The sequence below is a fragment of the Rhipicephalus microplus genome, chromosome X, assembly GCF_043290135.1.
Source record: "Rhipicephalus microplus isolate Deutch F79 chromosome X, USDA_Rmic, whole genome shotgun sequence".
Taxonomy (NCBI): Eukaryota; Metazoa; Arthropoda; class Arachnida; order Ixodida; family Ixodidae; genus Rhipicephalus; species Rhipicephalus microplus.
Genome location: NC_134710.1, coordinates 295,709,605 through 295,724,767, shown reverse-complemented (window position 1 = coordinate 295,724,767; position 15,163 = coordinate 295,709,605). Strand labels below are relative to the sequence as shown.

The window sequence follows — 15,163 nt, the reverse complement described above, 5'->3', positions numbered from 1 at the left end:
TTATTATTCTCTGTACCTTCACAATGTTTTCATTTCGCCATCCTTCTAACAGTTCGCTTTCGCTCAGATCAACAAGGTCATCATCAGAAATTACTCCACGGACAGTGTTCATAGACCTGTGTGGGCCCACTGAAACAGGAGTGTCCCCAAATGATACAATTCTGGATAGTTTGTCGTATTGTGTTTTGTCTCGAACCTCCAATAGGAGGTCGCCACTTCCCATCTTTGTGATTTTGTACCCTGGGCCAATTTGTTCCGCTAGATTTTTGGACACTAGGAACGGTGAAATCGCTTGGACTTCCTTGTTTTTGTTTTGACTATGGATGACATGATACTTTGGAAAGCTCTGCTTTGGTTTGGTTAGGGTGATTGCTTCTTTGGTGCACCACCTTTTGAGGGAGCGATCAGGAAAGGGGGGAAAAGCATTTGCCATACAGAGAGTATTTATTTCGGCAGCGATGGTGGCCACCCACCACCGAACCCAATAAGGGGACGCTGCAAAGTTAATTCACGAACACTTGGAGACGCCAGCCATGCATCGCCGCTATAACCTAATGTATTTACCCATGCTTGGATACCTACACAAAGTTAACTCTCGCCACCAGGAAAGTTGGAAGTAAACGGAAGAAAAAAGATGACAGGACAGATAAAAAGTGAGAAATAAAGGTGAAGATGTAGGGAGAGAGAGATAGGAAAAGGCGACTGCCGATTTCCCCTGGGTGGGTCAGCCCAGGGGTGCCGTCTACGTGAAGCTGGGGCCAAAGGGGTGTGTTGCCTCTGCCAGGGGGCCTCAAAGGTCCAATCACCCGGCGTTGGCTCAACCCCCAGGATCCCATTTTTCCCGGACACGGCAGAGTCACGCATGGTTAGGCGTGGGAGGGAGTCGGAACTCCCCCGTTATCTCGGGTCCGTGGTGTCGCTACACACCAAATGCCTGCTTCCACAGACGCCCCTGCGGGGTCAGGTAGTCACTGGCTATTAAAAACATGCAGTAGGCTTAAGCCGTGCTACGCCACACACATATACTTTTTATTGGCGATAAGCCATACTGGTGCGTTTTTTGGTAGTCGCAATGTAACGAGAGCAGTGGACACAGAGCTCGGGTAGAGAAAGAAAAAGACGCACGGGGATCACAGGCTTGCATATAGTTAGCCCTTGCGCTAAATAAATGTTTTGTTCACCGAGTGAACTCCTGCTTGTTCAACACCCGGTTTCAAGTGGTGGAGGTGCGGGGTACATCTGGTCCTCACCCTGGAACTTCGCAGCCGTACACTCCGACCACCTTCTGCAATGAGTGATCCAGGTCCGTCTCAGGCCACCACTCCAGGTCTCGCACCCATACCTGTCTTCTGCACTGGCGCTCTCTGGCAGCGCGAACCCCCCATATTTGGTAGCACAGAAGACCAAGATGTGGACAACTGGATTGCCGAGTATGAACTGGTGAGCGCGTACAATAAGTGGAACGCAGTCGATAAGCTCACGAATGTGAGTTTTTACCTGACCGACGTGGCGAAACTATGGTACAGGAATCATCAAAGTGATTTCAGTACCTGGTCGGAATTCGCAAAAACCCGCTCGGAAGTCTTTGGCCGTCCTGCTGTCCACCGCCTTCGTGCTGAACAGCGCTTGCGTGGCAGAGTACAGAGAACAGATGAGACTTTTACGAGCTACATCGAAGATGTGCTCTTCCTCTGCCAGCTCGTCAACTTGACTCTGGATGAGGCAGGCAAGATAAAAAACATCATGAAAGGAATCGACGACGGTGCATTCCAAATGTTTGCAGCGAAGAGTCCCCAAACAATCGCCGAGGTGATTCAGCTCTACCAAAGCTATGATGAGCAGCGTAGGCAACGTGCTTCCACACGTTGCGCTGCTCAAGACACAGCGGACCTCTCATCCCTCGACTATTGCCATGACACTGCCGGCCACTCTGCGCTAATGCCACTTATAAAGCAATTCATACGCGAGGAGGTCGCCCGGCAGCTATTTATAATCACCAGAACTACCGAGCCGATGGCACCCTTGTCGCCTTCGCTTCGCCAGGTCATTGAATAGCAAGTTGCCGAAGCATTGCCGCCAGCTCAGGCTCCACCATCTGTTACCGCACCACTAACATATGCAGCCGCTGTTGCTCGGCTTGTGCTCCATCGTCTCCGGCTATCTATGAAGCAACTCACCACGTTTATTCGTCGACGCCACCTGCCCGCCCGTTGACTGTCCCGTCTCCGGCTATATACGAAACAACTCGGAACGTTTATATGACGCCGCTGCCTGCACGACCGTTTCCGGTACCTTATTCAGCGATAAGTGCTCCTACCCTCAGCAAATGGCGAACTCTGGATAATCAGCCAATATGTTTTTCATGTGGCATCCCAGGCCACATAGCTCGTCACTGCCGCTGTCGCAGCTTCCCTTCTCATGACATTGCAGGGGCCTCACACTACATGCCCACTCAGCCGCGATATCCCGTTCTTGCTGATCCACCTCTAGGCGTAACGCCCCGGTCGCCGCCCATCCGGCTCAAGCCGTTCGCCTTCTCCTCGTCGCAGATCTATTTCTCCAATGTTACGTCGCAGCAGCCCATCGTGAGGGGAAAACTGACGGGCGCAGTTCCGGAGGCAAGAACTGCGTTGACAGCGAAAATTTCAAGACCTAGCTGCTGTCCTCCGAATGAGATCGAACTTTATATTGATGGTATTGAGGTGCACGGACTTGTTGACACTGGAGCTTCCGTATCTGTAATCAGCGAGAAACTGTGCCGAAACTTGAAGAAAGTGACCACTAAACTTACCGACCTATCTTTGCAGACTGCTACGTCCCACCATGTTCAGCCTTCAGCTTTGTGCACTGCACGAGTCGTCATTCAAAGTGCGATGTACGTCGTCGCATTCGTAGTTTTATTCCGTTCTTCTCATGACGTTATCCTTGGATAGAACTTTCTTCCGTCAAATTTTGCTTTGGTCGACTGTGCTTGTTCCGAGCTCGCGTTATCTGTGCCGTGCTATGACCCCGACGATGGCGCTTCGTGTAGGGTGTTTGCTGCTTCTGACGCTGACATTGCGCCTTTCTCAGCAGTTGTTGTCCTGGTGTCGTGTGCCTCTCCTCCGAAATCGCCTGTGTTGTTAATGCCATCAGTCACATCTGCGTGCCGTCAAAATTTCATGCTTCCGTTTGTCGCCATCGTTTTTCGCAACGGCCACGCTGCCATTTTTGTGTGCAATCTCTCGGACAGCCCTTCATCCCTACTACAGGGAGAATGCCTGGGAATCTACGAACCTTACGAGTGCATTCTTCCAGCTACTATACCCGATTCTACGGTTTCACTCCCAATTTGTGCTGTCACTCCTACCAACGCGCCTAATGATGTTCTGGACGTCTTCCCGAATGCCATCGACTCTGAACTCGCACCAACTCAGCGCCAAGAGATTATAAATCTTCTACTCCGTGTTCGCTCTTCATTCGATCGTGACCAGTCAGGCTTAGGCCGAACCTCTGCGGTCATTCACCGCATTGACACCGGTCAACAAGCCCCGCTAAGACAGCGTCATACCGTGTGTCATCTGCTGAACGCCGTGCCATCGACGAACAAGTGGACGAAATGTTGAAACGTGGCATCATCGAGCTCTCCAACAGTCCCTGGGCTTCCCCGGTTGTTCTCGTCAAGAAAAAAGATCATCCGGTTTTGATTTGACTACCGCCGACTGAACAAGATAACGTGCAAAGATGTATACCCCCTGCCTCGCACCGACGATGCTTTAGACTGCCTACAAGGAGCAGAGTTCCTTTCTTCGTTAGATTTACGCTCCGGCTACTGGCAGGTGCCCATGGCAGAGGATGACCGCCCGAAGACAGCCTTTGTAACACCGGATGTACTATATGAATTCATCGTGATGCCCTTTGGCCTCTGCAATGCGCCTGCCACTTTCGAAAGGATGATGGATACCATCGTGCAAGGTCTGAAATGGAAAACGTGCCTCTGTTATTTGGACGATATTGTGCTATTTTCAAGCGACTTTGCGACCCACTTCAGCCACCTCTAGCAAATTCTTACGTGCCTTTCCAGTGCGGGATTTCAACTTAACTTGAAGAAATGCCACCTCGGCGCTCGCAAGCTTGTAATCCTCGGCCATGTGGTTTCTAAGGACGGCATTCTTCTGGACCCTACAAAACTTAATGCAGTCGCGGCATTCCCAAAACCAACCACTATAAAAGAGCTCCGAAGCTTCATCGGCCTATGTTCGTACTTCCGGCGCTACATCCGCAATTTCGCCTCATTATCGCCCCCTTAACCAATCTTCTCGCCGGAAGTTCTGATTTGTCAGCGTGGCCGAAGGCGTGTGATGATGCATTTCAGGAACTCTGACGGCACCTCACTACGCCTCCCATACTTCGACATTTCGATCCATCTGCTCCAACGGAGCTTCATACGGACGCTAGTGGTGTCGGGCTAGGGGCCATACTGGCCCAAAGCAAGGATGGCTTTGACGAGTACGTCGTCGACTATGCCAGCCGCACCCTCAGGAAAGCAGAGAATTACAGTGTCACTGTAAAGGAGTGCCTCGCCATTATTTGGTCAATCGGAAAAGTTCGGCCATAGTTATATGGACGTCCGTTTGATATTGTGACAGACCACCATGTGCTTAGCTGGTTATCTTCACTAAAAGATCCGAATGGTCGGCTAGCTCGTTGGGCATTGCAGTTACCGGAATTCGATATCTGTGTTATCTACCGTTTTGGCCGGAAGCATTCCGACGCCGATGCCCTGTCACGCTCGCCGTTGGCTTCAAAGCATGTCTGCTCGCCTATGTCCACCGGTGCTGCTTTGGCCATCAGCATTTCGGACATGCCTTCTGAACAACGCAAAGACACTTGGATTTCTTCTCTTTTGGACATTCTTTCAAACCGGACGCCCGCTCCAGTTTCCAGGGCACTTCGCCGTCAAGCAAAACACTTTGCTATTCGGGATAACCTGCTTTACCACCAAAACTACAGCTCGATCGGCAGTAAGTGGTTGCTGGTCATTCCCCGACATCTCCGCTCTGACATCATCGCCACGTTCCACGATGATCCGCAATGTGGCCACGCCGGTGTGTTAAAAACATACACTCACTTGCAGCTGCGGTACTACTGGCGCGGTATGTACCGTTTCATTCGCCGTTACGTAAGGTCCTGCCTTACGTGCCAGCGACGCAAGATGCCCGCTCAACATACCACTGGTCCCTTGCAGCCGTTGCCATGTCTAAAACGACCTTTCGATCGTGTCGGAATCGACCTTTACGGTCCGCTTCCCTATACTTTGAGTAGCAACCGCTGGGTCATTGTCGCTATCGAACACCTAACGCGGTACACTAAAACAGCTGCTTTACTTTCTGCTACCGCAAAAGACATTGCATGCTTTATACTGCAAAACCTGGTTTTAAGGCATGGAGCACCTCGGGAGTTACTAAGCGACCGTGGCCGCATTTTTCTCTCCAATGCCATCAAAGTGTTATTGAGCGAGTGTCGCATCATACACCGCACTACCACAGCCTATCACCCGCAAACTAATGGGATGACAAAGCGTTTTAATCGTACACTTGGAGATATGCTGGCCATGTAGCTTCATCCGACCAGTCGAATTGGGATAGCATACTGCCTTTTGTGACATATGCATACAACACTGCAACGCAAAGCACCACTGGATTTTCGCCTTTCTTCCTTTTTTATGGACAATCAACAATGGATATTATTCTTCCTTATCGACTGGACCCTTCAGAGTTAACAACCGTTTCACGAGCAACAGCACATGCTGAAGAATGTCAGAAGCTTGCCCGTGCGTTCACGTCACACGACCAGACGCGCCGGAAACATCGCCATGACGCGTCAACCATGCCTATGAGCTTTGCTCCTAACTCACTGGTGTGGCTATGGATTCCTTGTACTTCTCCAGGACTCTCCCACATGCTTTCGTCCAGGTACCATGGTCCCTATCGAGTTGTACGCCAAACATCCCCTGTCAACTACCTTGTCGAGCCGCTGGACGCATCTCTGGACAAGCACCGTCGGGGACAAGAAATCGTACACGTCTCTCGGCTCAAGCTATACCATGACCCTTCTGTGCACACCTGTCCTTAGGTCGCCAGGATGGCTCCCTCGTCGCCCGGCGGTGATTGTAACGAGAGCAGTGGACACTGAACTCGGGTGGAGAAAGAAGAAGACGCACGGGGATCACAGGCTTGCATTCAGTTAGCCCTTGCACTAAATAAATCTTTCGTCCGCCGAGTGAACTCCTGCTTGTTCAACACCCAGTTTCAGCAAAATCACCTTCGTTCTTTGCCAATAATTACGAAAAAAGGCACAGCTACAACTGCGTGGATGTCGGAAAAATTGATCGACTGATTCAGTGCTTTTGCAGCAGCGCAAGTGTACAAGATGGCGACCGTCACATAATATCCATTGATGATGCGTACTGTCAACATTACTTTCGGTTCCAAAACCACCTTGTGGTGTGGCAATGGTGCAAATTATACAAAAAAGACTTTTTTCAAGCAGTATGGCACAGTAATTTCCAGCTGGCGCAAGTGCCGCATGTTTCCCACCACTGCCAGCTTTTGAACATGGCAGGGCTTTAGTGTCAATGCAGAAGAGAGTGCTTAACTACACAGAACAAAAATAACCAGAATGCTGTATTACATCAAATATAGGGTAGCGCGAAATGCTTCAAGAACATTGCTTTTCCTCCCGGAAGGAAAAATTTCTGCACACATTTGGGAGAGTGAGCGGTAAGACTAAGAGAGGTGCAGTGCGGAGCAAGTAAAAACTACCACTTGCCATCACGTGCTTCCCATTAGTATTTCTTATTGCGAACATCGGCGAGTGGTGCGCAGGGGCCATTTGCTTCTTCATGACTCTTTGTTGCCCCTGTTAACACAATAGCTGCCGTGAAACGGAAGAACCTACTGTTTTCATCAAATTTGGCAATAATGAATGTGCTCAAATGTGGGCAAAAGAAGTTTGATGTCGCTGCTGCGTACAGCATGGCAAAAAGCTCTAGAGGCTTCTGGCACGATACAAGCATGCAGAGTTGCATATGAGAGCATTTAAGCACTGTTTACATAGACATGATGCATCCTTGTGCATAACTCGTACCCTTAACTACAATTCACAGAAAAATAATAACTAGAAAAAAAAAATACAATCCCCAAGTAATCTTTTGAAGTGCGCCTTTCTTGCATCATCGTGAAGCAGGGCCATGAAGCCTACAGTTAGCACACTAAAAATACAGTGAATTATTTAGGTTTTTTTTTTTCATATAAGTATGCGATATATCAAACTTGTTCTATTTTATAGTGACTTGGATATATGAGGATTTAACTTTAGTAGCAATAGAATGTTGAAACTGAAAAATTCAAGCCAGTGCTAACAGCATACCTTTGGCTAAAAATTTCATGCTCATACAAGTTCACAGAAATTTTTTAACATGTATTGTGACATGTGCTGCTGCTTTAACTAGCTAACAGGTTCACAAAAAACGCTACACAGTGCAAAAACTATAGTCCTATTCGTTACAGCAATGCATATTGCTGCAAATTTGAGGACTTCAACTGCATTTTCCAGGTACTCATCCAGTTACTGCAAAATTCCTACTCAGACACTCCGTAACATAATTTTAAAAGCAGGCGCAGGCACTAAAGAAAAACCCAGTGTTCAGTGGACTTATGCTGACACTGGTCACTCAGCCGCTTTTTTCTGCAGTCTGTATCAGGATGTTGCTTGAAGTTGTGCTATCTAAAAAAAAACTACATTATCGCACTACACTAGACTCAATATTTCAAACTTGAAGGGATCTCACAATTTTGTTTAAATTAGAAGTGTGAATTATTATTGGAATCTCTCATGAATATGACTGAGGGTAACATACCAACTGGCTTAGGGATGTTTATAGCTTCTCAGTGCCGCAGCATCACAAACAGCTGTGCATGATGGCTAGTAAAGCTCTTCGACGTCACCCATCACACTGGTACTCGTTATACAACACGGGCATGCAAGTGCAATTAGGGAACGAAATGTGTTGAATCTCACCAGAGCCGGTAGCCCCTTCCCATTTCTAAACCGCTTTCCCACATGAAACCAGCACACTGCAGTGAAAGTGAGCTTAGGAAGCGTTCATCATTTATCAGATCAAGACCCAACAATGTTGTTTTTTCTTCCTTGATCAGCACCCTATTATAGGTAAGTGGGGTTCGGCCAATAAGCCAATCGGTATTATTTGCAACTACTAGTGGCATAAAAATGTAAATGTTTGGCTAGAAGCAACAAAGGCAGTAGGTATTTCTTGGCATGGCCAAACAAAAACTTTGAAGTAACCAAACTTGTGCACAGGGGCAAAATAAATGGCTTTTAAATACATTGAGAGCATAACAGGCCAACGAAAAATTTGAGATTTGCATGAGCCAATCAAAAGTTTGAATTTGGACAGCAGTTCACCACAGTAATGATGATGCGAGCTTCCTTTCCCTTTGAAACGAACTCGTAGCAGATGTGAGCATATTTGGATACTTTTATGTACATTTATAGCTGTTTATTGATGTCTCTAAATGAGAATAGCGTGCTGCATAAATTACTACTATACAAATTCTTATTGTGCAGAACAGCTTTTAAATGTATGCATTATATACAGGTATGGAGCTATAAATTACACAGACGCATGGAAAACACACATGGCAAAGCATAAACCTCACCCAATTACTATAATAGTGAAATATAGCATCTATCGGCATATGAAAATTTTTGATTACAGAGCATACTGGCACTGATTAGATTAAATCACTGCCCACCCTGTTGACTATTGCAAAATACCAATATGGCATTTTGTTAGAGTCCCACAAACATTTTAGTGTTTTATTAAAGCAAACTTGAACAGGATGAGGCCTACTGGTTGGAGAGATGTCTGAAAGTAAACCCAATGCAGGGACCGTAATCAGAAATTAACTTGTCACAACATTTTTTTTTCTCCCCCGTATTTACCCAAAAGCCTTTTTACAGGCATATCTTAAAATGCTATTGCAAGCATGACTGGCCAGAGCAAGCACATACTTACCAGTTCAATGGAGAAGTATCAGAGCGTTGCACCAGCGCCTTCCAGAACTCATGAGTTTCTGCAATGACTTTCTCTGCAAACTCCTGCACAATTGACAAATTTTATGCTATGACAACAGATATATTTGATAATCATTCATGTGCCGAAATAACTGTTTATTGCAGCACCATGATAGACATATACATGGCATTTTGATGAGTTGTAATGTTTTGTTTTAGTGTGAATGCTCTCCTTGTAACTTGGTTCGTTGCGAAACTTTATTGTGGTCCGGCAAGGCGCGTGTCAGCGCGCAGCGGGCGACTCCCACGTCGAACCGTTAGGCCAAGCCTATCGGCCGCTCCGCGGGCCTGCTGGACGGCCCAAAGTTGGTCGGCCAGGAGGGAGCTGCGTAGGCCCGCCTCCCACCTGACCGATGTAGTGTTGGGGTTAGTGTACATTGCCTTGCACTCCCAGAGCATGTGCGCCAGCATGGATACATCCCCACATGCGGGGCAAGCGTCATTGGGGAACACGTCAGGATAAATAGCGTGAAGGGATCTCAGGTTAGGGTACGTGTCGGTCTGCAGTAGTCTGAGCATAAGGTCCTGTGGCCTATTAAGATTTGGATGAGGGAGTGGATATAGTCTTTGCGCGAGGTAAAAATGCTTTCTTATTTCGTTGTACGTGGCAGACGCGTCCCTGTTTCCCGCCACCCCATTGGCCCCGAATCGTTGCCCGGAACCGGTGCGATCGGTTAGCGCGCACGCGGCCTCGTGGGCAGACTCGTTGGGGTTGGGGGGAGCGCCTTGGACCTGTCCAACATGTGCAGGAAACCAGATCAGTACGTGGTGCTTAATACCGTCGCCGCCACCACTCTGGAGCACACGCAGGGCTTTCTTGGAGATTACACCACGCTCGAAAGCGTGAATAGCTGACCTAGAGTCACTATAGATGACCTCCCTTTCACCTACCAGGATGGCCAGGGCGATGGCCACTTGCTCGGCAATCGTCGGATCGTCAGTGTGAACCGATGCGCAGTTGGTGATTTGCTGTTTGGAGTCGACGACTGCAGAGAAGGCGCGGCTCCCACGGTACGCTGCCACGTCGACAAAGCTGACGCTGCGCTCCTCACTTTGAATCTGCCTGAGAAGAGTGGCAGCTCTAGCCCGTCGCCTACCACGATTGTGCTCAAGATGGACATTCCTCGGTATCGGTACCACGGTGATGAGGTCGTGAATCTCACGAGGCACCTGTCTCATCTTCTCATCCACTTCAGCCGGAGAGTGACCGAGCTCTTGGAGTATATGTCTGCCGGTCTGAGAGCTCGAAAGGCACGCGAGCTGGGCCCACTCCTGCGCTTCGGCAATCCCCTCCAATGTATTGTGCACTCCGAGCTGGAGCAGGCGCTCGGTGCGCATCCTGATCGGGATACCGAGGGCCCGCTTGGTAATCTTTCTGAGCAAGACGTTGATCTTGTCACGCTCGGCACGCTGCCAATTGTGCACAGCCGCGACATATGAAAAGTGGCAGAGCACAAAGGCATTGACCAGGCGGATTAGGTTGTCTTCCTTGAGGCCTTAGTAGCGGTTGGCAACCCGCCGAACCAGCCGAACCGCATTATCCGCCTTGGTGGCGAGCTTGAGTTTAGTCTTGCCGTTTGAACCATTGGACTCGATAGTCATGCCAAGGACCCGAATGGAGTCGACTCTGGGTATTGCGTTGCCATCTCCGGTGTAGAGCTTGATATCACTCTTCGAGATCGGCTGCCTGTTTTTGGGCTTGGGCCCTCGCCTAGTGGGTTGGTAGAGGAGGAGCTCGGACTTGTTTGGGGAACAACTTGTGCATTAAAAACTGCTAGAGAATACTTCGAAGCTGTACCTCCCAGCACTTGAAAATTAGCCATTGGTATGCACAATTATAACAGAATTTTTCAAACTTTACCCTCTCCTCGCAATAATTCAGCAGAGAAAATATGCTGATGTTAGCAGCGCCATCAGCTGATGCAAGCACGACCTTCCCTGTTTGCTGTCCTTCATTGGTAACCATGCACGAGTGCAGCTTAACTAAATTTTTGTCAAAACTCATGTTGGTACTAGACATTTGACAATAGACATGGCTTTTCATTAAATATAAAGTTTATGCCAGTCATTTCATTCTGGGAGGTAATATTTTGTCTAATAACTGAAGAAGATGTATATGTTTCATGAAGCAGACTGGCCAGATGTTGAGCCCTTCCTATTTATGACACGTTCATCAGTCATGCTGCAGCGCATCAACAGAATTGCCAAATACTCTGGACACTGCCCACGCAACAAGCATTCTACTACAGAAAAACCTGATGCTTCGCCACGGCACGTTTGAAGGACGGGCCAAGGTGGCAAGGCAAAAACAGCAGGTGAATGAAAAGTGTTGTACTGTTATTGAAAGCGGACATTGTTTTAAAAAAAAGAAAGAAGAGCAAGAATGACACTTCTAGTCACAAAGTCGTGAGGTTCTCAGAGAAGCCATGCTGGTAGCCCTTGATATATTTATTAGGCAAGTGATATGAGCTATGAGAAATGAGAAAGCTATTTATACAAAAACTAGCACTACTGCATAAAAAGCTCCATATTTAAGTATTGCTAGCAACAGGTCACAGTACAGGTGTCGAGCATGACCATTTAAAACGGCAGAAGGAAGCAAGCTCTATACCTTGTTCTTAGCTTCGCCATTAAATGCAAACTGGTTCTCTGGCTTGCCATCGGGAATCTTATATATGCGAAACCATTCAGTAGTTGCCTGTAATAAAAAAAACACAAGTTATGCATTGATATGACTTATTAACCCATCCATCACTGAACCGTAAGAAGAGTGCGCTTTACACTGGATGCGAGTGAAAAGCAGCAGTACGTGCTTGTTCATTTGAGTTACCAAAAATGCATAGCACAGTCGAAGCTCAACATAATTAGGCCAAGGTACATACGTAGTCCTGCATCTTATTATTACACACACAGAGACACCAAAGCCGAAGAGAAAAAACAGCAGAGAAAAAACAGTAGCACAGCTGCTTGCCATGAGGGCCGACACAATAAGGACTCCCCCCTCGGTAGAAATTCCTCAGACATACCAGCGTTTTGGGAATCTTGCATCATCAAAGAGTATTTAAAAGTCGAGACATTTGTGAATACCACAGTGAACATTCACAAAAATTCCAAATCTGTCCTGTCAGAAAAAAATAACTAAATCAAGAAAGTGGTTGGGCAAGGTGATAGTCTTTCCAATGTTGTTCACTGCATGTTTAGAAGTACTGAAACACATAGATTGGCAAGAAGGGTAATGGTGAATACTATATTTACTCGCGTAATTAACCCACCTTTTTCTGAAAAGTTGACGCCAATTAGGGGGAGGGTTCATTACGTGGGAAAAAAAGTCAAATGAGTTTTAATAGCAAAGTTTTCAATGAGTTTTAACAGCATGAGAATAATTAAAAACTCCCTGTCAATCTGCTGCTGGCTTTCAATTCAGTGCTGAAATATAGAGCCTTTATTCGAGAACTTCACTCTCCACAAAGAAAGCTGTCCTCGTTTTGGGCTGCAAAATGTGCGACATACATTTTGCAAGCGGAGTGCGATTTCACCCCCCCCCCCCCCGCTTGCGTGCGGCGAGTGCCCGACGTGTTCCGGCACATGCGGTGCGACTGTGCAGATAGGGCGTGTATAGGCCAATCGCATAGATCGACGCTGAAAGGGTCGTCCAGCCACTCAGTTCCCACGCTCCAGCACATGCTCGACCAACTTAGAGTTCAAAACTGGCCATGTTGCTAGCGTACCGGCCGATTGTCAACAAAAACACAGCATCAAATGTCGCACATGCACAATGCGGGTGCACGGCACGGTGCAAGCAATTGCGTTTTGTTTGTTTGTTTGTTTTTTGCTTTGTTTTCGTGCTGCTGAGCTTGTGAGGCGCTATAAGCTGGAGGTTTCTTCTGCGTTCAACAGATGGCGCTATGCCGCAAAATGCAAGACTATGAATTTCTATCGAACTCGTCCGCGCTCGCACTGCTCGCAACTGTTTAGCATGATTGTTAAACTATGTCATGACTTTTATTAAGTCTTTATTTTTTTATATAATGGCGTGGTTTAATGCCCAAATGGTCAACGGAACGGGCTATCACACCGAAATAAAATGCAGATACATTAAAAAACAGACTTTATTTTTCCCTAGGACCAAAGTGGGGGTGGGTTCATTATGCGAGTGATTTCATTATGCGAGTAAATAGGGCACTTCTGCAAGACAGGATTTGCAGATGGCATTATGTTCTTCAGCAACGATGCTGACAAGTCGCAAAAGATGATTGAAGACCTCAACTGAGAAAGCATTAAAGTAGGTTTGAAGATAAAAATGCAGAAGACAAGGATAATGGGTGGTAGCATCTTGAGAGAATGAGAGCACTTAATTGGCAACTCATGCAAGGCAAATTCGCCAAAGAATATAGATGGGCTAGAACACATACGGAAGACATACTACTGCTTTCACTAGAGTAGAAAGTACACAGCCATCACATTTAACTACTTCTTGCTTTCACTAGAGTAGAAAGTACACAGCCATCGCATTTAACTACTTCTAACTTTGGAGAACAAAGTAGGAGAATAACAAAAAGAACAGAATGATTTGGAAAACGTACAGGAGTAGCTGATATTTTATTGATTCACCTGGGCAGTTCTTAGAAGAAAAGATAAGTGATGGTGTGCTATAATGATGGGACGGATAAGAAGAGATAAGAAATGCAGCCGAGGGTGGCTGATTGAAAGGTAGGATCATTACATAAAGAAATTCAAAAATATACAATGAAATCAGCTTATGCAAACCACTGTAAATTGAAGATCACTAAGAAAAGCCTTCGTCATTTTTTTTTAACACAAAGCCATACATGTGTGATGATTTCCTTCAGTACTGTCTTCCAATGTCGCATTGCATTTAGAGGCTGCAACTCTGTCAAGCTGTCTATGACAGCTTTTTCTCTACCTTACTCCCGAATGCAGACACATCACATGACTCGCCCCTTTGACTTGACTTAAGTAAGTCGGCTTTCACATTACATAGATGCTCAGGCTGTCTTGCTTAGTCAAGTCAAGAATGAGCTTCAATTCAAAAACACGTTGCTTGCCTGGTAACGAAGTTAATAATGAAGTTGTTCGCGTAAGGCATGTATTACAAGCAAAAAAAAAAAAAAAAGATTGTGCATTTTAAGATACTTATAAGAACAAAGTGACAAGCATATTTTTGCCATTTTACGACTAACGAGTGGCACGTGGTGCCAACCGCCGCAGCGATGCGCAGTGTTGCTTCTGTAAAGTGTCCATTGCCAGCTTGTTTTAGTGACCACCCAAGTGCAGCGCATTTCTCCACGCTTGCTTGTTTGGAGGTGAAACAAGCATCACGTTGGGTTCTCTCATAGTTTTTTTTTTTTAATCGAACGCCACGGAGTGTATTTGTGACCTGGCTCGCGAGGTAATGCAATTTTCAAAGTATTTGCCTTTCTATTCGCCTGTGGACGTGCTTGTAGCAGGCTAGGTCGCAGTTATATATGAAAAAATAAAAAAGTAATAAGTTCTGGGAACAAAAGTGATTCGTAGCCTTTTGTTGAACTTTGTTGAAAAGAAGAAAAGCGGGGGTCAGGACATTTTCCTCGACGAAATTTTTTTCTCGTGGGGTGCAGCGCTGCATGATGGTGAAGGGGGAGGGGGAGGTACATGGTCAGGAAGCCCGTGACAGGGGGCACCTCTTTTTTTGTGGAATTTTTCGTAGCATTGTCCTGCAAACGATACCTGTCTCAGCGAAAAACAGCACCCTAGAAGGGACGTAAAGATAGACCGAGGCACACAGACATTGATTGATAAGTGGGGTTTAACGTCCCAAAACCAGCATATGATTATGAGAGACGCCGTAGTGGAGGGCTCTGGCAATTTTGACCACCTGGGGTTCTAAAACGTGCACCCAAATCTGAGCACACGGGCCTACAACATTTCCGCCTCCATCGGAAATGCAGCCGCGATTCGATCCCGCGACCTGCAAGTCAGCAGCCGAGTACCTTAGCCACTAGACCACCGCAGCGGGGCAAGGCAC

At 46.9% G+C, this 15,163-nt stretch overlaps 1 protein-coding gene across 3 annotated transcripts in view; it reads right to left on the bottom strand.

Annotated features, from left to right (window-relative positions):
* The window catches only part of Nurf-38 (Inorganic pyrophosphatase Nurf-38), a 74,250-nt gene that overhangs the window by 14,687 nt on the left and 44,400 nt on the right, over nt 1-15,163 (bottom strand). For all 3 annotated transcript variants that reach the window (XM_075879399.1, XM_075879400.1, XM_075879398.1), the window contains exons 8-9: nt 11,750-11,836; nt 9,080-9,162 (exon numbers count right to left, since the gene is read on the bottom strand). In XM_075879399.1, coding sequence (XP_075735514.1) covers nt 9,080-9,162; nt 11,750-11,836 — 170 coding nt within the window. The remainder of the gene's footprint in view (nt 1-9,079; nt 9,163-11,749; nt 11,837-15,163) is intronic.